The following is a 25893-nucleotide window of genomic DNA, read 5'->3' as shown; positions in this document are numbered from 1 at the left end:
TAGGATCTCATCCAGAAAAATTAATCGAAAGTTTTTTTTAATTTTTTTTAGTTTTGTATAAGTATCCAAAAATTCTTCGGCAAATAATCATTGTAAGACTAAACATCCGTTCGTACGGATCCTCACACAAACTAACTGAAAAACCTTATTGGTCAGGAGATCAGCTGCCCGCCGCATGATATGGCGATAGGAAAAGTTTGAAAAAAAATGGCACATATAGTTCTAATATTTCGAGGTACGGGATGCTAAGAGGAGCCATTGCCATTGATCCAAGCCACCCCAATTTGCAAATCTCCCTCTAAAACAATTCTGTCATATTGAAAATTTATCACCGCTGATCTCAACCCATACCAAGCCCCTATTACTTCCGCCGTAGGCAGTGAATCCATTGAAAGTGGGAACTGCAGCGGCTGGAAGAGCTTGGCCATCCTCATTCCATCTCTAGGCGGCTAATGAGATAGCGTTCCCTAAAACTCTTGACCCGACGACCCACAAGCGGGCCGGACTGAAGGTAACATCCGACCGCGTGCATATGGCGCCAGAGTTGGTCTGAGCGGGTTCGTCTGCGTTCACGTCCGCTAGAATTTTACGCCGGCTGTTTTGAACCCGGACCCTACTTTACGATCACCATCGCTTTCCCTTCAATCATAAAAAAAACAAGAAAAGAAGCCGTGAGGCCCGTGAATCGTTTCCCCGATTGCCCCTCTCTCTTTCTCTCTTCCCTTCTCACCCAGTTGCCGAATTTGAGGGCAGGAACAAAGAACCCTCGTCGTCTTTTTGCTGTTCGCCCTCCTCGCCGGCGCGCCCTATTTCTCCCTTTCTATGAGACGCCACACCGCCTGATTTCTTCTTTCCGCCCTCAAATACCTCACTCCCCCCCCTTACCGTCGGTTGTGGAGCAGCGGAACCACTGGTAGTAACACACTGCACTGATCTTCTCCTCCTCCATAATGGCTCTTCCTTACTTGGAAGCGGTTTTGGGTAAGTTTTTCTTGCTCTTTATCCTTTTTTTTTCCTTTCACCTAATCTTTTCTCCCTTCGTTGAATCATCCACTGGTTGATGATGATGATGATGGTGGTGGTGATAATGGTTTCTGTATTCTTGATTTGATTTTTCTCTTTTCTTGGGTTTTGTGGTTTTTGTCAGGTAGTGCTTTTGGGGTATTGATTTAATTTGTTATGAATGTATGAATTTATCTGTTTTTCCGTTATGTTGTTTTGTCCGTCTCTTTCAAGAAAGTTTATTTGGGGTTTCATAAAATGATGGTCAAGAAGCTGTTGAAGGATCTTTCAATAATGTGAGCGAGTGATGAACTATGTATTAACTCCATCAATCACCTGGCTCAAAGAATCTCCTTTGTATTGGCAGTTTGGCACCGTCGATCACCTGGCTTAACGGGTCTTGCTGCTGAAACTGTTGATTTACTTATGTTGTCTTTTCTTTTCTATTGTGGTTTCCTAGGCAGTCCACCTAACCATCTCAGTGGGGTTTTGCACTGTTTAATTTACCTGGACTCCATCACAAAACACACACGCACATGGTTGAAGTGGTTAGGGTAGGATTCTGCCTAAAAGTAGTTGTGATGGGTAAGTGAATGATGTCTCGAGGTCGGAATAATGCTACGAAAGGTACTAAAACAGTTGAACCTAGCTGTCACTTACTAATAATGTACATGGGACTTTCAATCTGATGATCATTAAGTTCTACATTCTTGTCTGTGTGGTTAGTTAGAGTATAGACACTTTTCTTTATTAAAAATGGCATTCATAGAAAACAATGTTTCATGCAATTTAAACAGTAAATTTTAAGGAAAAAAAGACTTCCATGAATCTTCAAACCACTTTTCATTGTCAACAATTAAATTAATTATTGCAGCAAAATTATAGAATAAATAACAAGCTTGTTTTTTTAATAGATTGTACCCTTTCAATTTAAATTGTGAACTGAAGCATTATATAATTTACTAGTAATTTATGGCAGGGATCGAGCATGATTGTCTTATGTTCCGAATGATAATAAGATTCCATGACATTTATTGCAGAATTTTTTTTGTTTTGCTCGACATGGATTTTTTTTCATCATGATGGCATGAACTCATTTGATCTTAGTCTTCTTTGATTTTTAATACTACACTACTTTCTAATATTATTTGTTTTTTAGATCATGGTCCACTTCAATTATTATCCCACATAATTTCAAAATATGCATCCATATAACACTCATAATAAATAAATTAGTAAAATTATATGGTAAAATCTAACGAGCTTGGCCTCTGAATTTATGATGGACTAATGGGATCATAGCCAACCACAAATATCCCTTTCAATTTAGTTCAGGTAGTTCTTAATTTTCCTTCAATTAGTCACATGCATCAATAGATTTAACATAAATTGAAAACAATCAGATTTTAAATTAGCCTAGTCCCAAACATTTCATGTAATCATAGCTATTCATCTGTACTCTGTCTCAGATAAGTCATGTCGATCCCACTCCGTATCAGTCTATTCTCCAATCTGTTGGTGGTGGCAGTCCTATTCCCTTTCTATAAGAATGGAGATAGAGCAAGAAAGGGACTAGAGGAAGACAGGGAGAAAGCTTGTCGTTGGGTGGAGAAACGAATTCCCTGCTGCGATGGTGCTAGAGATGGGGGAATGTGAAGGACGGAGGCAAAGAAGTAGAGCCAGTGGAGAAGGGTGTTCTTGAATAGAGGTAGGGGAAGAGGATGGGGGAGCATGAGCAGAAAAGTTAAGGGAGGAGAAACCAAGCATTAGTGGACATTACTTGACTGTTTACAATTTGCTTTTCTTAATACAACGATCAATGGTCTTTAAAAGGAAAAAAAAACTAAGGGCCTCTGTTTTTTCGGTCTTACTTAGATCTGATGGCAATAAATTGCATGAATAAAAGTTAGAAAACTAATAGTAACGGAGGCCTGGTGCTAGAAATTTAATATATATTTTATCTCAATTACTTTCATCTGGACTTTTCTTTAAATTCAATGGAATAGAATCTTGACAGCAGTACTATTGATGCTATTGTATGTCATATCTATGCGCTATTAGATAGTGTACATATATGTCCATGTATATGTGCGCATATGTGTTGTAACTTAAATTTGACATATTACTACATGGATATATTCTTATCGTGGTTTTTTGTTTGAAAGAATATATGTGAAACAACATATTTATAAAATATAAGAACTATAAGATACATTTTTAACAAAATCTTATGGAACTCTAATCAACAGCCTTTTAAGAAACTTTGACCAATTATGTCAGAAAAGCAGAAAGAACATTGTCAATTTAAAAGAATATGAACACATCCTTTTTCTAGGACAAAATTTGACTGCCATGTGCTTTCTACTCTCTGTAGAAATATGATAAATTTTAATCTGACCGAACATATTTTCGAACTTATGATGATGCTTTCAGAACATCATTGACAAGTTCAAGTTCATATTTGAGCTACTCAAATTACAGGCACTATGCAGTGAATGCTGGCACCAGTATAATATGGTTGTACAATGTTGTCTCTGCAATATGTTCTCTTGTGTCCATATGGTTATTATATATGCAATCACCTTTCCTTTGGTTCCTTATAGAAGGTAAATAATTTTTGATAGCAATGGAGCAGGTGATTCATCATTTATGGTGTTTCATGATAGATATTATCTAGAAGTTGGAAATGTTAGGTTCATAAAGATTAAAAAGCTGACATTAAAAACTTGGGACAGGATTTGATGGTTGTGGTTATGGTTCTTGACTTCAAGAGTTGTCTAGCAAGTATCTTAGAGAATACATATCTTTTTGCAGGCTTTATGATCTTAATGTACATTTTGGAGACCTATTTAGACATTCGACAGCATGCAGCTCTCAAGCTGCCCAGCCTACCGAAACCATTGGAAGGTGTGGTTGGTCAAGAAAAGTTTGAAAGGTCTCGAGCTTATAGCCTCGACAAAAGGTTTGGTTTCTTCATTGATGATTATTCTTTTTTCAGCAGATCTGTGTTTGTGTGTGCTTAATGGCTGATCTTTTAATAGCATTTTACTCAAATGAGTTATGATTCTTGAACTAATTCAATAACCATCGCTTCTTCTACTTGAGAATAGGGTTTTGATGCGCTAAATAGTTCCCTTCATTAAATTATTATGATTACTATTATTATTATTATTATTTTTAGTTTCTCTCTTCTTATGTCTTTTGACTTTCAGCCACTTCCACTTTGTTCATGAAGCTGTGAGTATACTGATGGACACCGCAATTTTGTATTTTGGCATATTACCTTGGTTTTGGAAGGTAACTTAGCAGGCCTTGTGAATGTGTGTTTTAGATTTTTCACTTCCCAAATATTCATAATTCATTTTGCTACTTCTTTTTTTTGCAGAAAACTGGAGACTTAGTGGCATACATGGGCCTGAATGCAGAGAATGAAATAATACACACACTTTCATTTTTAGCTGGTGTTATGGTTTGGTCACAGGTCTGAATGAATTTTTCCATCTGAAAATATTGATCTAAACATCATTTTATTGATGAAACATCATTGGTGTTGTGTTAGTTTCTTATTCATGCTTGGTTAGAAAGTAACTTTGCACCTTCCCATATATTTTACTCAATGTTCATGATGTTTGCATTCATTGTAATGCCAAATTGATAGGGCGTCCGCGAAAATGTTCATGGGGATAATAGTTTTATTATAGACTTATTTGAGAAAAGTAAACTATTGTGGCAATTACCGACATCATCAAGATTATGAGTATGGATCCTTCTTGCCGCCGATTTGGTTTGAGAAACCTTCTTTTTTTGCCAACTCATCCTTTATCACATTTTTTTTATCTGCTTGACATGTGTAATAAAATCTTTATGTGCTTTCTTATGTCTTCCTTCATGCAATTGCCTAGGATTATTCGTCTACTTGATTTGTTTTTCCTTTCTCGCTTTTTCTAATGAAAACTTAATTCATAAGATAAATGTGCAGTTAGACTTAAAAAAATAACTTTCCTTTTATCATATTTCTTTGGCTTTGACCATTTTGCATTCATTCAACTCAGAATTCAAATCACTATATTAGTGACCAAATTTGTTTGTGAGTGCACTTGCAGCCGTCAGTTGCAACTTGCCTTGGGGGTAATGTGCAACCCCTCTTATCCACATTGCACACCTTGTATCAATGTAATATAATATATCAGTATACCAATATAAATTATTCTATTATGTAGAAGTAATGTAATAATATTATATTATCTATGCCAACATCCGAGCATGTGCAATGTAAAAATAAAAATAATGTTTATGATTATAAAACTAAAACAACTCTTCACATAAAATTTTGAATCCATTGGATGCTTTGTGGTTTTCTTGTTTCTCCTGAGTGGTTTCTTAATTATGCTTTATTGTAACATAAGATAGGATTGCATTGAAAATATTCCATCTATCAAAAATGTTGAATTATAGAAATAAAACAGCTCTTCACGTAAAATTTTCAATCCATTGGATGTTTGAGGTTTTCTTTTCTTTTTACCTGAGTGGTTCCTTAATTATACTTTATTGCAACATAAGAGAGGATTACGGTGAAAAGATTCGATCTATCAAACTTAATGACCAAAATGGCCATTAAATTTAGTTTATAAAACTTGTTAGAAAATGATATATTCAAAAAAACTTGCTAGCAAATGATATATTAAATAGGAATATTAACAGTTATGATGTGCACGCATTGAAAACTTTCTGCTAATGCAAGAATCCAACAGAACTTCCTTCCTAACAGCCTCCTCATCTATGAAACGCTCGAGCATCCTTGAGATTTTTATTTTTTAACAATAAAGATCCACCTTTGACCGTTAAAATTAATTTATTGGTTCGAGATCTGTTTTTAGTTGTGGATAACACCTAATTCATGTGCAGTGGAAAAAGCAAATTTTTGTCAGCAATTATCCAAGAATTAGTTAGTTCTGGGTTCTCTGGAAGTATGTGTGTCAGATGAATGTACAATTTGTTGAAAAATGAATACCCTTGCATGGAAGCGTCACCTAGTTCGACTTGTATTCTTGACAAGGATATATATATTGTATCATATCCACAATAGATAGCATAGCTGCAAATTTACAGCACGACACAGAGACATGCATTTATGTTAAGTTTATGCCAAATTTTATTGTTAGAGAAGAATCATTTTATGTATCTTATGTGGATTGATGATTAATTGCTGAACTTCAATTTTGTTTATTGTGGAATCATGGAAATGCATCACACATTGTCATTGTAAGCATCAATTTGGTTCCTTCAGGTTATCCTCATTGTACAATTTTTTTCTTTTCGTTTTGCTTCCTTGGCATTTTATGTATGTTAAAGTTGTTTTCTTTAATTATGATGGTTGAGAGTTATAAATTGTATGGCGAAGTTTCAACTTATTTTTTATCTTTTGGGAGTAATGTTTTTTTAGGCTGACAAGTTTCTTGGTACTATACAGATCACAGACCTGCCATTTTCTCTTTATTCAACATTTGTGATCGAGGCTCGTCACGGGTTTAATAAAGTTTGTCCACCTTCTTCTTTCTCTTCATATCTATGCTGCACTTGTTTCAAATTCCGAATTCCTCTAAAACAAGCTTCTGCCTTTGGTTCTTCCATTTTATCTTTATTGACTGTTTTAATTCTTAGCTGTCTTATTGAATGTTCAACAGCAAACGATATGGCTATTCTTCAGGGATATGTTTAAAGGAATTTGCCTTTCAATCTTACTTGGACCACCAATTGTAGCTGCAATTATTGTCATAGTACAGGTATGGACATTCTGGTATTGACTACTCATATAATCTTTGGATATACTTGTACATCCAAAGATGTTTCATTCACCTGCTTATTCTGTGGTTTGCTGTGTCCAGAACATTTTACTTCAAACCTTATTTCTTCTGTATTAATTTAGAGAATGATCTGCAATATGCATCATTTTACTAATTCTCTTTCCTCTATTGCTACAGAAAGGAGGTCCTTACCTGGCAATATATCTATGGGCTTTTATGTTTGTGCTCTCCATTGTAATGATGACACTGTATCCCATTTTAATAGCTCCTCTGTTTAATAAATTCACTCCTGTGAGTATTTGGTTTTCCACACAGCAAATTATTTACCTCATTTTTGCTTTTATATGTCAATTGAGTTTTATGCAATATAAAAAGGAAAATATATTATTTACCTATCTTTCCTTGCATCTCCACAACCGATATTTTCATCATTGTGCTTAAGTGGGTCGATATCATATCTTTCTGCTCACTACAAAGTGCATATTCCTCATACTTTTATGCAATTATGCTAAACAGCTTCCTGAAGGAGAGCTTAGAAAGAAAATAGAGAAGCTAGCAGCGTCGCTTAAGTTTCCATTGAAAAAGCTCTTTGTTGTTGATGGATCTACAAGGTCAAGCCATAGCAATGTGAGCATTTTTTTCTTTTTCTTTTTCTTTTTTATAAAGTTTGATTTCATGATTTTTTAATAGAGAATTATTGATGAAGTAGTATCCTTATAATTGATGATTACTGTGATTATTGATGATTATTAGTATAATCTTATGCTGCATAAAAAATTTATGGAAGATGGCTAAACATGATAATTGTGTGAAATAGGAAAGTAAGTCAGTTCTAATTATTTGTGTCAAAGAAACATAAAAAACCACAGGCAGGCACATTTAGTCATTGAAAACATCATCATCATTCTTGTTATTGTTCTCATCTTTAATATCTTCCATCTTTAATGCCAAATTTACCAATTTGGTATTCTCTGAAGTCTGAAAAGTGCCCAGATACTTTATACAATCAGCCAATCCAACAGGAAGTTATAATTTATAATTATAAATTGATCTTATTGCACTCCACGCTCTGAATGATTTATGCTATACTCAATACTATTTCTTTTGCATGGCAAGTTCTCACTATTACGCATCATTAGCTTTGTGCAGATGTCACATCTGTCCATTTCATCTGTTCTTGTTCAGTTCTCTGTGCTGTTAACTATGTTATGGAACAGCTTCTAATGGGGAAGGTGCCAGCATATCCTGCTAGAAAAGTCTCTTGGTGGTGGTACTAGATACCTGGCCACAAATCCCGCCTTTTCTAGGGCTTTAGGGGTGAGAGGGTTTTTCAGGAGAAGGCTCCTCCCTCATTGTAGAGCCACAAACTGCCATTATGATCTTAACGATCATCTTTTGCTGTCATTTTATTGCCCATGCATTGGCATTTCTATGTAATGTTTTCACTGCTATCTGTAGTGGGTTTCTTTTGTATCATTTCTATGAACTTATGTGTGGTTTAATATATATATATATATATATATATATATATATATATATATATATATATATATATATATATAAATTATTATGTTTTATCTGACAGGCATATATGTATGGATTTTTCAACAACAAACGCATCGTTCTCTATGACACATTGATTCAACAGGTATGCTCTAATCTTGCGAATTATGTGTATGCTTATTTGAGGTTATATAAATAACAAAATAACATTGCTATAATAAGATGACTATCGAGGTTTTTGTTTGATATACATAAAAACCTTTATGTCCGGTCTTTTTATTAAGAGTATATATATGCATTTTATTCTTTTGTATGATATCTTCTTAATTTGGGTTACAAGTCATAAAGTACTTATCAGAAAAGTTTTTTTTTCTTTAGTTGCTGCAACTTTTTGTTTCAGATGCTGCAATATGTGTCCCATTTCATCCTTGAGGATGCGATATAAACTTTTATTTTCTTGTACTTGCTTTTGCTAATGGCTCACCAATTTTAATTTTAACAATTTATTATTTCCTTTCGATAGATACTTGTTCACACTAACCATTAGGTAAGTTGTTTCATGATATTATCAAGTAGGACTCTGTTAGTGCAAATACTTCCCATCCTCTCTCTCATCCCATTCTTGCGTAGGCATGTTTTTCTATCATCCTCCTGCTTGCGCAGCTTTGTAACCAGCTTTTTCTCTCCACTGGAAAAACTAGTATAGTATGTGGAACCTAATGTTGGCCAAAACACCTTGTCATTCACAGTTTGTTTTGCAATTTCAAAGTTATTGCTATGATAGGTTTTAGGGTTTTAGTGCAACATTTAAGGACTAAGTAGAGGGTCCAAGTTTTTGTTTTCAGGAAATCATTATTTTCACTAAGTTATTATCAGTAGAATATAGGAATTAAATTCTTTTTGAATCAAAGTATTTTAACATAACTCTTAGGAACATGGTAACCTAGGTTTTAACCTTTTAGATTCACAATGTATTGCTCTAGGCTTGTTATGATGCTTCTAACTCAAGTGACAACTTTGTGCTGAGTGCTGACTAGTCAGTCAAATTGATTAAGTTTATTTTCAGTGATGGTGAACTCCCAAAGCAAGACCTGCCTCATTTGGCTGTTCTACATTCAGTATGCTTCTTCTATCCCTTCTGGCTTGTGCAAAAATAGGTTTCTTTTATAAAAACTGCAGTTACATTCAAGAATGTTGACCTAGAGTATGTAGGGTGTGATTTAGGTTAGAGAATAAGATCAACTTTGGTCCCGTGGCTGAATTCTGTCAGGCTGAAGTTTGCTGGATTGAACATGTTAAAGAAATTACTATTGATATGCTGGGTCACAGCAGGAGGGAGAAAGTGTCTTTGAGGTTGACAATGGAAAATTAGTCAAAGTGATAATTAGTATAGAGGAGATAGTAGAGAATAGAAGGGAAATTCTAGGAGTAGATTATGTTGGAAAATAAACTTTCTAGCAATCTCAAGATGTTTTGAGACTTTGAGTAATATTTGTATGTGGAGTCATCACCATCAAGAGACCTACCATCCTCACCACAAAGAGAGAGAAATCCACAGAGTGCAGTTAAATTCAATATTGAGCATTTGAAAATGAATCCCTTAGGAGACCCCATTCAAGGTGGCCACTGACATGACTGCCTCTTTTCATTTAATCTCTTATTTACATGCCTAAATAAAGAGTTTCTCTTCTTAAGTGCTAGTGGAGGAATTATAGTGAGAAGATGGCACTTAGATAGTGGATCTTGTTGCTTGAGAATCATAAAAGGGGCCATTCAGTAAGCTCCTTTCCATTGTAACATAAGCAAGAGCGAAGAAATAGAATAAATATAAAAGATAAAGCAAAATTCTGAAATGGAAAGGGATTGAATTTTATTTGTACTGTCTAAAATGCCCATAATGCCTTTACAAGAACGGAAGAGACCATCTATCGGTTGCACTCTTCAAATCCAGCGAATAACCTTCCTTAAAACCAACAAGCTGAGTATGCTCTTCCGTGAGATGTTTCTTTTCTTTCTCAGTTAGGCAGCAAATGAAAGAAAGACAGTGCAGGTTGGGGAGAGAATGAACGAATTATACAATTATAGATTGATTATGCTGGTTGGAAAGAGGGAACATTCGCTTAGACTGTTTGATCAACTCTGATTTCAGTCAAGTAGGGGTGGTGATAGGCTGGATTGGGGTTCGATTCAAGAAATTTTTTCTTGCATGCTTAACTTTTATCCTTGTCCTGCTTGTCATTTGGTTGGAATTTCTTGACCAGTAGCAAAAGCCATAGGTCAATTTCTTGGACTCCACCTGACATGATGTAGTAGTATCTTACATCATGTGACACAATCTAGTATTACCTTACTTCAGCTTATGGAAGAGAGACTCATGAGAAGAAGAGGCAATCTAGTATTACCTAGCTATTGGACTAGCATCCAATGGCCATAAAAGCCTTCTACACTGATAGATGATTTTAGGCCTTTAGTATTTAGAACAAAAGCAAAGGAAGAGGGAGCAATAAATGGGAAATAATCAGATTCTTCACTTTACTTTTCTTTGAGTTGTGGGCTTCAACTAAATCTTGATCTCTCTTTTTTCCTCTGCTCCTTTCTCCTTCTGGGATTGATAGAAACCCTCTTATTTTGTGAAAGGTGAACTTTATTTTGGAGTAGGCGTCTTTGAGTAGAAAAGTTATTTATGAAAAAATAATCAATCAAATATTAATTGCCTATGAGACATCATGTGCATATGAAGAAGTGGTCTAGTATTACTTAGCTATTGAACTAGCATCTGATGGCTATAAATGCCTTCTACACAAATAGATGATTTTAATCTGTATATTTAGAATAAAAGCAAAAGAAGAGAGCGCTAGATGGAAAATAATCAGATTCTTCACTTCACCTTTCTTTTTATTGTTGGGCTTCATCTAAATATTGATCCCTCTTCTTTTTCTTTGCTCCTCGCTCCTTTAAGGATTGATAGAATCATTTTCACAAAGATGAATTATATTTTGGAGTGTTTAAAAGGGGCATCCTTAAAGTTATTTATAAAAAATAATCAATCAAATACTAACTGCCTATGAGATGTCATGTGCATTTGCAAGTGCTTAACACTCAGATGGTGAATTACTGAATTTAATGTGCAAAAGGAAGAACTCTAAAGTCTGTCGATAGAAAACGAGTGCCACTTCATATTTATCGTTGAATTTTATCTTGTCAGAGAACAAAGCATCTTAAGAAAGTAAGCCTTCTTAATGCATGTTAGCAAAAAAATGGGTCATTACATTTGTTGCAGGAACTTGTCAAGCAAATGGTACCATTTGCACCTCAAACTCCACATGTAGACTTCCTCATTGCAGAAGAACAAAAGCATATAGCAGTTACCATGAAATCTATTATATCTAGAGAGACCAACAATGTTTTATAATTTGTATCTCCTCTTAATCCTTTTGAAGTATCATTATAATATGATTCAGTACAAATTGTGCCACTATTAAGCACATTATTGGACATAAGATTTCATGCACACATGCTAGATAATAAGATGCACCAAAACTATCACATAGACACGTGGACCGTTGACTAACATTAACACCAAAAGAATTTTTATGTTAGATGCATACAGGACCAACAAAATGGGAGGGCAAGGAGTGATGAAAGCAACTCCCAGGACTTGGGAAGCCGAATCTCCTGGTGGAGTGGAGGAAACATCTATTAGGACTTGGAACCCAGTACCTTTGAGTCAACGTTGCTGCATTTATTAGCGTTATGCTGTTTTCTCTGTGTTGTTGCATGTACCTCCATGATCATCATCACAAATGCAAGTCGTACAACAAAGAGCCAGCATGCATTAGACTTGGCTACTGTGGAGAGGTGCTATGAAGCAGCGAACTATATAATGGACTCTTTTAGTGTCTTACATGAGAGTTCCTTTTTTATTTTGTTTTTCTAAAGGATATGCAGATAAAGAGAATAAGCTGCATGATATTTTTATATCCTTGCATGCCGTGGTAGAACAATAACAAAATGGTTTGAACCTATTGTTAGAAGTGGGATTTTAGCATCGTAAGATGCCATAAAACAGAGTTCTTGAGAATAGAAAGCTAGTTGCTCATCCCATGAAAACAAATATAAAAAGTGATGTTACGTAGCAAATGCATCTCATGGGACCTCTAAGAGCTCCAATTATCCACACTCAATGCAGCATTGCCACAAAAAAAGGGAGAAAAAATTGCATGTTGAGAAATAGGTGTTATTATTGATGAGGGTGAGCATAAAATGAACACGCACACATGTTGGGTGGCATCTTCATTTTTGGATTGAAACAGGTTTAGCTCGATATATACTCCATGATGGGAATTTAACAGCCTGTGTAAATCTCTCTCATTCCATGTGTGTGACGAAAGCAATGCAATTTGTGAAGGCTATTAGATACTACTCCATGCCATGTGGCTGTCATCCACATCATGATCGTATTATGATGTGAGGTAACTTAATAAATAATAATACCACATGCATTGTACGTATCATGATGACAATTATTTATGGAATCATGTACCACATTGCATGATCGTAAATGATGTGATCGCTATTGTCCATCATTTTCTCCTTTCAATTGGATACATCACTGTGTTGGGATCATGGCCATCAATAAAATTAGTACACGCATCACATGAGGGATGAGGACACTGTAGGGGAGCTGTTGGATCCATGACCTTGTGGTGCACATGGACAAACATGAAAAGAAGATGCTGTCATCATGATATTTGCTGATCCTATGTTCATCTCATGCCAGTGCCTATCAACATCTCAACTATGCCTCAACAAACGATTCTTTTTGGCTTTCTTTGCATGTAAAATTTCCACGTGGTATGGACTATTATAACTCTTGATGCTCCAATGTGATTCATTTGGTCATTGCCACTCTTAATCTCCACTCTTCTGTGATGAGCAACTTGCTTTCTATTCCCATGAGCAGGGAACATTATCAGAGTGGTGGTGCAAGATCTAAACTTTCTTCACCATTCCATATAATTCCAAAACACATTATATGTCAAGTGTGGCGGACTTCTTTTGGACAGATTGGCGTTAGGGGAACTATAAGTTATTTTTTTTGACAGAAGGAGAAAAGCAGACCGCCCATTTCCTTTTCTTTGTCAAAACTTAACTATGAAGTGCCTAGTCTATGTTAAGAATTCACGATACTAGTTAGCCATATGCTCCTTTGTCCCTTTTTTATTTTTTAATTTTTTTTCTTGGTATTTGCACTATGTGTCTGCATATTATAACTTGACCAAAATGATCTCACAAGATAATATTCATGCTTGTTTCCAACCAGCATGCAGTAATAGAAGTATTAGGACCTTCATATTTTCTGCTGCAGATATATAATACCAGCAGTGCAAGCTGGTCCTCTTGTTTTAAGTATGTTAGCTTGCAATGGCAGTATGCTGATTGTGATGCAAGTGTAGAACAATTATCCATTTCAGCTGATCTAGGCTTTGAAATGTAGTTGTATGTTTATTGGATTATAGATATATGTGCAGTGCATATGCATGCATGCATGCATGTGTGTATTTAATAAGCATCGACTTTATGCATTTTAGGCTTCTAAGTTATCCCAACATTTTCAGCAACTGTTTCTTTTCTGCAATTTAATGTTATAGCCATTACCTTGCCAAATTCCGTATCAAACTTGCAACCACATTTACTCTTGTAGTGGTGACAAGCTGCATGTGTGTAGTTGAAATGCCATTTCCGTTCCTGTTTGGGCACCTGTATATCATTCAGATTACTGAATCCATATTCATATGACTTTTTTGCAGTGCAAAAATGAGGAGGAAGTAGTTGCAGTTATTGCTCATGAACTTGGACACTGGAAACTCAATCATACAATGTATTCTTTCATTGCTGTTCAGGTAATCCTGTTAGCTATTCGTTATAACTTCTGCACTATATCATGTCTAATCATGCTTCCTAGAATGAATAAGTTTCATGTTCAGAAGTTGGATATAATATCCTTCCAAGTCTATATACAAACTTTAGGTGATGTTAATGCATGGATAGATACTAGAATGAAGTCATGCACCAAGCTTGCAATTATCGAGTATCAAATTCATATCAAATCACTTGATCCTTCTATGTGCAGACACTGGTATCCGTGTCTTTTGTAGCTTCGGTAGGCAACAAGTACATAAATCTCTACTATTTACTGTAGAAGTGCATCAAAGAGGTATGCACACACATACATACATAAATGCAGACGTACATTCATGCATATATACATGCTCACATACGTACATGCATGCATACATGCATACATACATGCATGAATAAATGCATGCATGCATAAATACATATATGTATATATTTGTCTATGAGACTTGAAGAGCACTGAGTTTTATACTAACTAAAACGCAGTTGTGAATATTGAAAATTTACTTATCCTCGTTGCAGAAGTTAATTTTTCATTGTTGAGCAGATTCTTACACTTTTGCAATTTGGAGGATATACTCTTGTAAGGAATTCAAAGGATCTCTTTCAAAGTTTTGGCTTTGATACTCAGCCAGTACTTATTGGCCTCATCATCTTTCAGGTACCTCCTTGTTACTTGCTGTTCTATTTATAAAGTAATCATTGGCATCCTTCTCTTTGTTCTTCGTAGATTCAGTTCTACATGCAAAATTTATTTTTTATCAGTTTATGTTTCTTTTAGTTAGTTTCTATCAGAAGTTATTTTTATGACTTTTCATATCTACCAGTGCATGCCTTTATCATTGATGATAGTTTCTTTGTGGACACATAATATAATGATTATAAATTCTCATTTACTGGATTAAATGAGTGAAAGATTTTTTTCCTTGAACATGGATTATTGAAATTTTTCGATGTCACATGACTCTTTATGATGGGCCAGCTGAAAGTTATGAATTTCAAAATTTTTCTTGTGATGTGGTAATATTGATTGGAATGCCCTGTTGTTATCATGATTTCACTCTCGGTACGGGACTTTGTACCGGTAGCTTGCTAGTATTGGTCAGTTCGGTACGGAACACCTCTAATACCAACATAATCTATTGTGCTAGAGGTGCGATAACATCTGTAGCATGTTTCTGTACGATATCAAGCCTTTATAATGTAGTAGTACTTTATCGGGTCGGTATGGTATACATGGCATCGAGCAGTATAGGTTGGTGCTGAAAACTTTGGTTATCATAAAAGAAAGCTGGATTATCATTCAGTCATGCTGGAAAGGTGGTATATTGCTGATCATTGGTTCAGAGAGAGAGAAAGGGAGGGAGAGAGAGAGATTCTATCAAATTAATCAGATTCCAGGTTCTACTTTCTACCACTTATCTTTATGGCTTTTATTAAGGAACAAAATCCAATATATTGAATTTTCTGTCCTTTTTTATATGCCTTGCACTAGACCAGCTCCCACATATCGAACACCCTTCCCTTTATCAGACCCAACCACTGCCATGCCCACCCTTGCCTTTGTCCGTTCACTCAATCTACCACCGTACCCCATTCCATCCCACTTTTTCTATTTCTGTACCACAACCATCTTTCTTCAACCACTACTACTGTCCATAATATCAGATCCCTTACTAGTTCATCCACCCATCCCATTCTAAGCTCACATGCCGGTAACCTTTCCTTATTTTTCCACTCTTGTATCCTAGAATTATCATCAGTCGTCTTTAGCTTCCTTGCCCGTTATAGTTGCCTACCCCCTTCTATAGATCCCTTGCATGTGTTGGTGTTGGATAATAGTCTATTAGGCATGATTATGTTGCTTACTGCAGATGGTTCAGAATAGTCAGGGAAAGGAATGTGTATAAAGAGGTGGGTAAAGGAGGATATTTGTGTGGTTCAGTGACAACAATTGCAATTGGGTCAAAATGGGAGATGAGAAAGAGGGAGAAAGATGAGCCAAAATGAATCGAATTTTTAGGTTGCAGGGTGGAGGGTTGTAAAACAACGTTTATTTGTATTGAATCTCTTGGATTGCATGATCTAATGGCCTTTGGGTCCTATATGTACTTGGCAAATTCGTTTCTTTTTGTCCTTTTGCTAGCTGACTGAAGTGTTTCTTCTGGCTGTGACTACTCATTGTCTTATCTCATTACTCATCTTAGAATTATCCTTCCAAAGTTTCCCAAGTCAATCCTGCACTCTCCTAGTCTGTAATTTAGTGTGCTTTATTTTCAATTGGCAATGGGTGCTAAGGTGCTCTTTGTATCCTATTTAGTCAATTTAGTATTATCTATAAATAGCTTCATGCCTTTCTCTGTCTTTTGTTGACTCCTGACTTGTTTGTCAAACAAAAATGCTGTGCAAGTTGATTTTAAGCCAATTCACAGCTTGTTGGTTTGAAGGACATGTTACGCTAGTCCTGTTCAACGCTATTCTAATCCGATGGTTTTGATTTGCAGCATACTGTCATACCCCTCCAGCACCTTGTCAGCTTTGGTCTCAATCTTGTCAGCAGGGCTTTTGAATTTCAGGTATTTTGCGGTCTAACTTTCTTTGCATCATTTCTCAAATCTGTTCAGCAGATGGATTTAGTTCTCAGACAGGCTTATAGTCCCAAGTAACTTATTTGGTTATCATATTTACACCAACCCATGTGACTACTATGCTTTCCAGGCTGATGCTTTTGCAAAGAAACTGGGTTATGCCACAGCACTTCGAGCAGGCCTTGTGAAATTACAGGTTTTTTTTTATTATTCATATTGTTTGCTTCAGTTAAAAATTAATTACTTCCGAATGATCTAGTACCTAGTCCTCCTGTAGGCCATGACAGTCAAATTGCTATCTTTCAGTTATTTCCTGCTCTTCTAATCCAGATTTGCATCCATTCCTGTTGAACAAGGACGAGGAGTGCAGGTGGACTGTACTGATTCACTTTCAATCTGAAACTGGTCTGGAATTATTCCGGTCCAAACCCAAACTGAAGTGGATTGAATTAGGCTTGGATTCAAAAACATGACCCTTTCCAAATTTGGATTGAATTTGGATCACTAAATTCCTAATCCAATCCCAAACTGACCAAACTATTCCAAACCCAGGATAATATATATTTCAGAAATTAGAACCCTCATTGAATATAAGAAATTAGTTTTCTTTTCTACTATAGTTACTCAATAAATTGTGTTGTCAATTATACATATATAGCTATCAATCAAAACTTATGTAGAATGTGTTTTTGATAATGTATACATTTTGCTTACTATTATATAATTATGGCTTGTGTTTTGAATACAAGTTGACCTGAAAAATCCATTGGATTGATAAAATTAATATTATTCCTGATACAGTCCGAAGGGAATTGGATTGGGTTTAGGTTCTATGTTTTGACCAGATTCATAATATGGATTGTATTTTGGTTCTTGCGGCAACTTGATACACTCATCTATATGCATTATATATTCACAGTAATTGACATAAATAATTGTGTTTGTTTTCATTTTTGTTATTACTTTCAGGAAGAGAACTTATCTGCCATGAACACAGATCCATGGTATTCAGCTTACCACTACTCCCATCCACCACTAGTTGAAAGACTCGCTGCTCTTGAAGAACCTGACAGGAAGAAGGAAGACTAGTCTGAGGTAGGTACCTGTGATCTCATTGTCGAACAAGAATACGTCATCTTGGTGGGTGTACAATCCTGAGTATTTTACGGAAAGAACAGCAATCATGTGCTGGAGGTCGGGCATAAATCATTCTCCACTGATGTTGATTCAGAGGAAATCAACCTATAAGAGCCTCTATCAGGAATGTGTTTTATAAGTATCTTCTCCTGAATTTCACTATATTGCTTCTGACGCATGCCATACTTCCCAACTAGGATTCTGTATATGAAATTGCAAATCATTTTCTAATACATGTACCTGCACACTCTGATCAGAAAAGTAAACTCAGCTGCATGCATATAAGTGAGCACATCTATATACTTAAATCGTGCTGGCTTGCTCATTCAATTGTTTTAACATTCTTGTTAAATGATTTGCATATTTGATTTTTTATCTTGAAGAAATCATTAGGTGTTCTAGTGCTACCGGGTTGATGATTTTGCTGACATGTTCTTTATGTAGAACAGTGCACTAGATTTACCATTAACTGTCTATTGTCTGCTACCTATTCAAAATGTATGTTAATAATGATCACCAATTTTAGAGGCCTTTGTGATCATTGAAGTTGCTTCTTTACTCCATCCACCAGCTAATTCTCGATTGCAGTTGAGTTGCCCTGACAGATCATTTTGCTCTAGCACATTTGAAGGAATATCCAGAAAGTCAAACCCTTTTTAAGCCTTGCATACTATGTTAAACAAACATCATTTTAGAAGCGTTGTCTCCAGTAAGTAAATGGCTTTGAAATGACTTGAGATTCTCATTTCTAAACTATCCTTGCTGAACTGGGACAAACTAACCTTTGTAAAGGGCTGCAATGAGAATTTGACAATTGGCATAGATGAAATTAAAGAATTTATTTTCCTCAAAAAGAAATTTAAGAATTTACCGTGCACTAGTCACACTAGCTTTGTATCATTTACCAGATTGTGGAATATTGGATGGTTTTGATCCCTTGAACTCAAGGTTTACCATGAAGAGACCTGGCGAACTTTGCCTGCCATGAAATAAGGAGAGTTCTAGTCGTGATCGTATGCTTATTTCTTCACTACAAGTTGTGCCATGCTTATCATTTTTTTTCTGGGTTATTTGTAGTTTCTTCTACTGTCTTGTTATTGAAACGCCACTGGTGTGCTTATTTATATCAGGTTCTAATATTGGTGATCATTGCCTATGGAAGAGCAGCCAGCAATGATGCTTATTTGTGATATATATAAAAAGAGACTGCGAGAATCTAACATCGGTGATCCAAGCTGTCGGACATGATCCATTTTTGAACTGATTACACATTGAATAATATGATTTAGAGATTCTTACCAATATATATATATATATATATATATATATATATATATATATATATATATATATATATATATATATATATTATTTATATTATTTATATTATTTTATATTATTTAAACTGTTTTATTTTTTATTACTTAACGAATTTTTAAATTATATAATTTTTAGTGTGTAAATAGTACAAAAATAGTAAATTATATCTAGTAGTTTGAATCATCGATGGTAGTTCCTCATCATCCTATTATGATCTCTCTCTCTCTCTCTCTCTCTCTTAGTTATATACTTTTCTTCATCCAATTTTGATGTGATGTTGCAAGATATAGAAGGCGAAAAAGAAACTTCAGATTGGAAAGAATTCATTTTGGCATTATCTCATCATATGATTTGGAAGTCACGGGCTATAATGCTAGAAATCTGTCCTTGGTTAAATGATCTCTTACTATTTGAAGTTATGGAACTGCCCGTCTACAATCACGCTCCCTTGCATTATCTCTTCCTTCTAATATTGTCCAACTACAGAACTTCTTCTTTTTCATTACTTCCATGGTCGTGCCTCGTGGCACGGCAGCACCCGTACTATTGAAATGGTTCGAATAAAACCTTTGGAGCTTGATATTTATCATAAAATTGCTGCCCACTTATTCAACAAGATCTTATCAAAAAACTAGAATTGTTTGAGATGAAAAAAAATCCTTCAAATTTTGGGCTTTAAGACATACAAATAATTTTAAAAAGCATATGTATTATCATAATAGATATAGGCTTTTATTTACGTGATTCAATTTTAGGAAATACTTTTTGATAATAAAATAATAATTAGCTATTGATGCAATGGCTAGTAAACCTTGAAATAAGAAAGAAAAATAAAATATATGACAATCTTATTAGCTTGTGATTACAGATGAAGGTGAACTAGATAATATTCATTTGGATCCATTTTTGTATCCGAAACAATTCGAATATGGATAGAAATTTGAGTATCCGGCTAATATTCATATTCTATCTGTCAGAAAAAAAATGAATGTGGATATGGATAAACAATTATCCGATCCGTATTTGAATATCTAATTTTATTTATAACTCTATATAATTTTATAGAACATCCATAAACTTTTAAGAAAAATATATAACTACACTAACATACTATTAATTTGATTTACTATTTATCATAATAATATTTTTAATTTTATGATCATAAAGTTTAATTATCTATATCCGTTTAAAATAAATATAAATATGAATTTTTCATCTGACTAATATTTATATTCGTATCAGTATTCGTCAAACAAAATAAATATGGATAGAGATATACTGGTATCAAATCTGTATTCAATCTGGTTTCAGCCCTACTTGTGATCATTCAATTATTTGAATGTTATTTTATGAATTGATATCAATTAAATTTGAAAAAATCATTAAAATCATATGTTATGTGGATTTAAAAAAATATTTTATAATCATAATGTATATCATGGAAGGAGAAGAAAAATACAATACTAGTAAAATCTAGAAGAAAAAAAAAGAGAGAAGATATTTAAAGAGCAACCAGCATGGCTCAAGTTTTCTTCATCGACATGATGTCAACTTCAACTTGTGCACCCAATTGATGAAAAGTTGTTAATACATCAATTGTATCCTAATCACATGAATTCTTTTTGTAACCTATATTTTATTTTGGATTCACTAAAGTTGCCTAGTTGGTGGGGTTGTTTGGCTGGATTCTACTTCATTTTTCAGAAAAGATACGGTCATTAAATGAGCTTTTCGAAAAATTTCAGTAGGCTTGCTCATCCACTCTCTAAATTAACTCCTCTCTTAAATAAATAAGCACATAATATTTTCACTTTATTCTTATCTTTTTAAGATTAAAAAAAGAACATAAATCCACTTATCTAAAGAGGGGGTAAACTTATATAAATATTAGGAAATATTTGGAGATTAACCAACCGTATCCATCCTAATTTTTCATTGGCATTTTAGGTGCCTGATATAGTATATAAATTTTGCATTAAAGAATTCACTTACTCATTTTGCTAGAAAAGAATGGATACAATAGATACCCAAAGGATGGATACAGGTCCTTCAAAATGGGTCGGGTCGGGTTGGAATATGGGTCAACCCGACCCATTTGCAGCTGGGAAAGTAATAACGGGACGATGCGCATAAGTCAGGGTTTTTATTCTGTAATATAACGGAGTACGGAGGCTGCGAGGCCGTCATAACGACCGTAATTTTAACGATGCTCGGAGGTCACCTTCTTCCCGCCTGCATCCAACTCCATGAAATTTTACGATCAACTTCCCCCCTGATACGGTAGAAGTTCTAAAATACCAATAACATCCATTTCGCTTCCCCCTAAAACAAATCCAATGTCACCCATCTCTTTGCAGCTCCCGCCTTCTCCTCCTTCCCATTCCCGTCCTCCGTCTCACCCAAACAACCTCTTCCTCGACTCAGCTGCTGCCGTCCATCTCCTCAACTCCTCCGCTGCCCAAAGAGATCTGAGGCTTACCACCTGCCTTCATGCTGGCCTCTTCAAGTCTGGCCTCCATTCCAACCTCTTCGTCGCCAATTCCCTTCTCGATGCCTACTCCAAGTGTGGCCGTCTGGACTGCGCCACAGAGCTTTTCGACCGAATGCCCCAAAGAGATGTAGTCTCTTGGACCTCCTTGATATCCGGTCACTGCCACAATGGAGCAGCTCATGCCGCTGTCCGTGTCTTCTTGAATATGCTGTCAGAAGGAGCGGCCCCTCTTCCTAATGAGTTCACCGTTGCGGCTGTCCTTCGGGCTTGTGCGCTGCTAAAGGATGAGAAATTGGGGAGGATGATGCATGGTTTCCTGATCTCTAATGGGTTTCATGGGGATAACTTTGTACTCAACTCCTTGATTGATACTTACTCGAAGTTAGGGTATATAGCGAGCGCTGAGAAACTTGTTAATGGGTTGATCTGCAGGGATGTGGTTTCTTGGACTGCGGTGACCTCGGGTTGTGTCCTCCATGGGATGTTTGAAAAGGCCTTGGTTTTGTTTATAACGATGTTGGAAGATGGCATTCGACCGAATGAGGTGACGATGTTGAGCGTCATTCAGGCTTGCTCGTTGATGAGTGATTCGAGTTTGTTTGGTTGGGTTCATGCTTTGGTTATGAAATTGGAGCTGGATAGCAATGGTTTGGTGGTAAATTCTCTTGTGGAGATGTATGCGAAGAATGCGTTGGTGGCCGAAGGGATAAAGATTTTCTTTCGATTCTATTTCCCAAATGGAGATGTCTGTTCTGATCCTGATGTTGTTGCTTCCCTTGTCCATGGTTGCTCACATTCAGAATCCTTGGAGCGTGGGAGGGAGATCCATGCATATTTGATTAAGATGAATTACTTCCCATGCACTATTATTGCGAACTCCCTCATGGGTATGTATGCAAAGCATGAGCAGGCCGCGTCGGCCCATTCGATCTTCAGAAGAATGGAGAACAGAGATATAATATCTTGGAATACAGTGATCTCATGTTTTGTGAAGAATGGAAGCATTGCAGAAGCTTTGCAACATCTCAGTGGAATCCACGGCACAAGTGGAGGCGCGCTAGCGCCTGATCATGTAACAATGTTGAGTTCAATACAAGCATGCTCTGATATAGCATCGCTCCAACAAGGCCAGATACTACATGGATACGTGATTAGATCAGGCTTCGATCACGATGTATTTATCTGTAATGCTCTCATAGACATGTATGCAAAATCAGGCAGGATAGACTTAGCAGAGCAGATCTTCAAAGATATGGATATAAGGGATCTTGGCTCCTGGAATTCAATGATTGCAGCTTATGGGATCCATGGAGATGGTAATTCTGCCCTCAATGTTTTCGCTGAGCTTAAGAGCAGGGGAAGGCATAAACCAAATGGTCTAACATTTGCTAGTATTATTTCGGCATGTGGTCATTCGGGATCGACAGTGGAAGGCTTTGAGTGCTTCAAGAGCATGCATAGGGACTTTGGAATTGAGCCAAGCATGGAGCATTATGCTGCGGTAGTGGACCTTTTGGGGAGGTCTGGGAAGCTCGATGAAGCAGTGGAATTCATTAAAACTATGCCCATTAAGCCTGGACCATCAGTGTGGGGATCCCTTTTGGGTGCTTGTGTGCTTTATGAGAATGTTGAGATTGCGGAAAGAGCTGCGGAGGAGCTTTCTGTTTTGGAACCAGATGGAAACGTCTGGAGGGTGGCATTGTCAAATGTATATGCAGTGGCTGGAAGATGGGGAGATGTGGTGAGGTTGAGAGCTGAGATGAAGAGAGAGGGATTGAGAAAGGAGGCTGGATGGAGTTATGTCGAGGTTGGAGGCATGGAGAGCTTTAGGTTTGTAGTGGGGGATACAAGACACCCACAAACTGAAAGGATTTATGAAGTGTGGCACAGTATCAAGGAGCACATGCTAGATGCTTGTCCAAAGGCAGTTTGATGGAGTTGGATGGTAAAAATTGACGTGTTTCATGCAATCAAGTTTTGTAAAATTTAATGAAGAATTTAAACTAAACATTGTCAAAGTTCTCTATCATATTAGTGATGGAAGGGGGAGGTGGTTTGGTTGATTGAAGAAATGAAGATTGGAGTGGTCGAGAAAGCAGGACATGGCACCATTGAGGTAGAGGGAAAGGACACATGCATGTTAATTAAGAAAGGGAAACTATAGGCGCAATGATAAAATATGACTTAAAAAAGGATAACTTAGAAGAGAGCTTTTCATCACCATCCTTGGAATAGATAATCATCCAGACTACATGAAGGACCGAATGAATTCCACTTTCGGTTTGGACAGTTTTGAAAGTGTAGGTCATGTAAGATTCAAGCACCTAAATGTTACATGGGGTATGCCAATATTTTTGTTGAGAAGTTGGCTGTTTGTTCCTTGTCGATGTTTGCTTGACCATCATGCATGCATGATGCATCGTTGTACTGACTAGTGAGCTCTGTAGAACTTTTTGATTTGTGTCCATTCTCCAGCCATGCTGATGCTGCCCTGAGGTAACTTTGGTTTAGTGGACCTCTTGTCTGCAGATAGTATGATGGTGTTTTGGATGGTTGCATTAGAAGCAATTTATGGTAATTGATAATGCTAGATTTCTATTATGGTTGGAGGCTTGACTGTTCTATTCTTTTGTGGATAGGTGGTCAGTTAGGATGGCAAATTGTTCTACACTCAGAAGGATATCATGACCCAGACCTAAAACCCATTGATCATGACTGCTGCCTTCATTTACACGCCTCCGCGCCTTGAAATAACCCTATCCTACAATTATACCGGGTATAGCCTATCGAAAAATTATTAGATGGACCAGGTTTAGTGGACCGGTTCAAATCGTGGGGCACGTATAAGGTGGATAACAGGATAAATTCTCACCCCCCCCCCCCCCCCCCCCCCCCCCCCTCTTTTTTGATCTTGAATGGTTTAAATACTTGGGGCACATGCGGCGGATAACAGGATGAATTCTCAACCCTTTTTTGATATTGAATAGTTTAAATACATGGAGAGGTAATCTGGCAGGTGACTATTGGAGTGGTGCACTGGACCTGGTCCATCTAACAATTTTTCTAGCTTATAAGGTATTATAACTGGTTCATCATTCATATTCTTATTGCCTACATTGCGTTCACCATATGGTTGTGCATGCAGCCAATGATGCCTCCTTGATGCTTGATTCTCGATGCACCATCTTAGAAATTAGTATCGTGATTAGCTGCATGCATGGCTATGCTGGTGCACTTGGTGTAGGCAATAATTTCTCAAATGGTGGGCAGATTTCTAGTAAGCTGAGACATCATGTGGCAGTTTCACTCTGTGGATCTGGAATCGTAGAGGATCAAAATTGACGAATGGATTTAAAACAGTGGCACTTGGACAACTGCAAGTGTTTGTGGCTTTATGGCAGTATCTCGGGTAATAGTAATGGGAAGGTTCCTTCTTGTCGTGTCCTCTCGGATCAACCATCAGAGTACTTCGTGCACCTAATAATTACTTCAGAGTCTCTGTCGTCATAACAAATGGATGATTTCGTATATATTGTCGACAGAATTATTGCCAATTTTATGCTTCTGTTTTCCGTGATAGGAACAATTTCTACTTCGTCAAGCTATATGTTGTCCACAGCGTTGTTGTCAAGGGCATGCTTCTATTGCCTCGATTCCAGCAAGCTATTTTTTTATAATAGTTTTGTCCCCCTACCCTGCGCGGCCAAAAAAAAAAAATGGTTATCATCTATAGAACTTATAACCAAAAAAACGTAGTAGTTCGTGTCAAGGGCTAAAAGAAGTAGCTCATTACATATTTATTTATCCATCTCTTGTTTGCATGTGAATAAAGCATGCTTACAGATATTTTTTTTCCCCGTGCAATGAACTGCTTATTGGAAAACTGTCAAAATTGACCAATTTATATTCCCAAAATATGGAACCAGGTGGGAGATGTAGAACAAAAATCATGTGGCAGGATTATAGAATATCGTATCGGACAGAATTCTTATTTTGCTATATTTTCTCTAGCATTCATGTTAAAGTGAAAATTCAAAAATCAAATAGAAATAGGACTCCTACTACTAACGAAGTCCATCAACCTTATAATTTTTTAAAAAAATAAAAAAAAATTACACGCCTAGAGAGT

General features: G+C 36.3%; 2 protein-coding genes across 3 annotated transcripts; both read left to right on the top strand.

The window, feature by feature from the left end:
- Positions 1-679: 679 nt before the first annotated feature.
- On the top strand, positions 680-19259 carry LOC103718488 (CAAX prenyl protease 1 homolog). 2 transcript variants are annotated; one of them, XM_008807341.4, is made up of 15 exons: positions 680-981; positions 3817-3964; positions 4215-4299; positions 4388-4483; positions 6473-6538; positions 6687-6785; positions 6984-7097; positions 7323-7433; positions 8392-8454; positions 14120-14212; positions 14776-14889; positions 16733-16804; positions 16947-17012; positions 17786-17911; positions 19084-19259. In XM_008807341.4, the coding sequence occupies exons 1-14, from the start codon at positions 951-953 to the stop codon at positions 17903-17905; spliced, it is 1278 nt and encodes a 425-aa protein (XP_008805563.1). In that variant the 5' UTR covers positions 680-950; the 3' UTR covers positions 17906-17911; positions 19084-19259. The 2 variants fall into 2 exon arrangements, with proteins under 2 accessions (XP_008805563.1, XP_008805562.1); XM_008807340.3 differs by lacking the exon at positions 19084-19259 and having other exon boundaries at positions 681-981; positions 17786-18328.
- Positions 19260-21609: 2350 nt separating this feature from the next.
- Positions 21610-23697, top strand: LOC120105918 (pentatricopeptide repeat-containing protein At4g21300-like). The gene has a single exon (XM_039118696.1). It carries the CDS (start codon positions 21610-21612, stop codon positions 23695-23697), a length of 2088 nt encoding a protein of 695 aa, XP_038974624.1.
- Positions 23698-25893: the final 2196 nt, after the last annotated feature.

This window comes from Phoenix dactylifera, unplaced genomic scaffold, assembly GCF_009389715.1.
Source record: "Phoenix dactylifera cultivar Barhee BC4 unplaced genomic scaffold, palm_55x_up_171113_PBpolish2nd_filt_p 000397F, whole genome shotgun sequence".
Lineage (NCBI taxonomy): Eukaryota > Viridiplantae > Streptophyta > Magnoliopsida > Arecales > Arecaceae > Phoenix > Phoenix dactylifera.
This window is presented reverse-complemented; position numbering and strand designations above follow the sequence as displayed.

Coding starts and splice junctions, on each gene's coding strand:
- LOC103718488 (XM_008807341.4), top strand. CDS start 951: ATGGCTCTTCCTTACTTGGAAGCGGTTTTGG. Junction 3,965..4,214: donor GCTTATAGCCTCGACAAAAG/GTTTGGTTTCTT, acceptor TTTGACTTTCAG/CCACTTCCACTTTGTTCATG. Junction 6,786..6,983: donor CAATTATTGTCATAGTACAG/GTATGGACATTC, acceptor CTATTGCTACAG/AAAGGAGGTCCTTACCTGGC.
- LOC120105918 (XM_039118696.1), top strand. CDS start 21,610: ATGTCACCCATCTCTTTGCAGCTCCCGCCTTCTCCTCCTTCCCATTCC.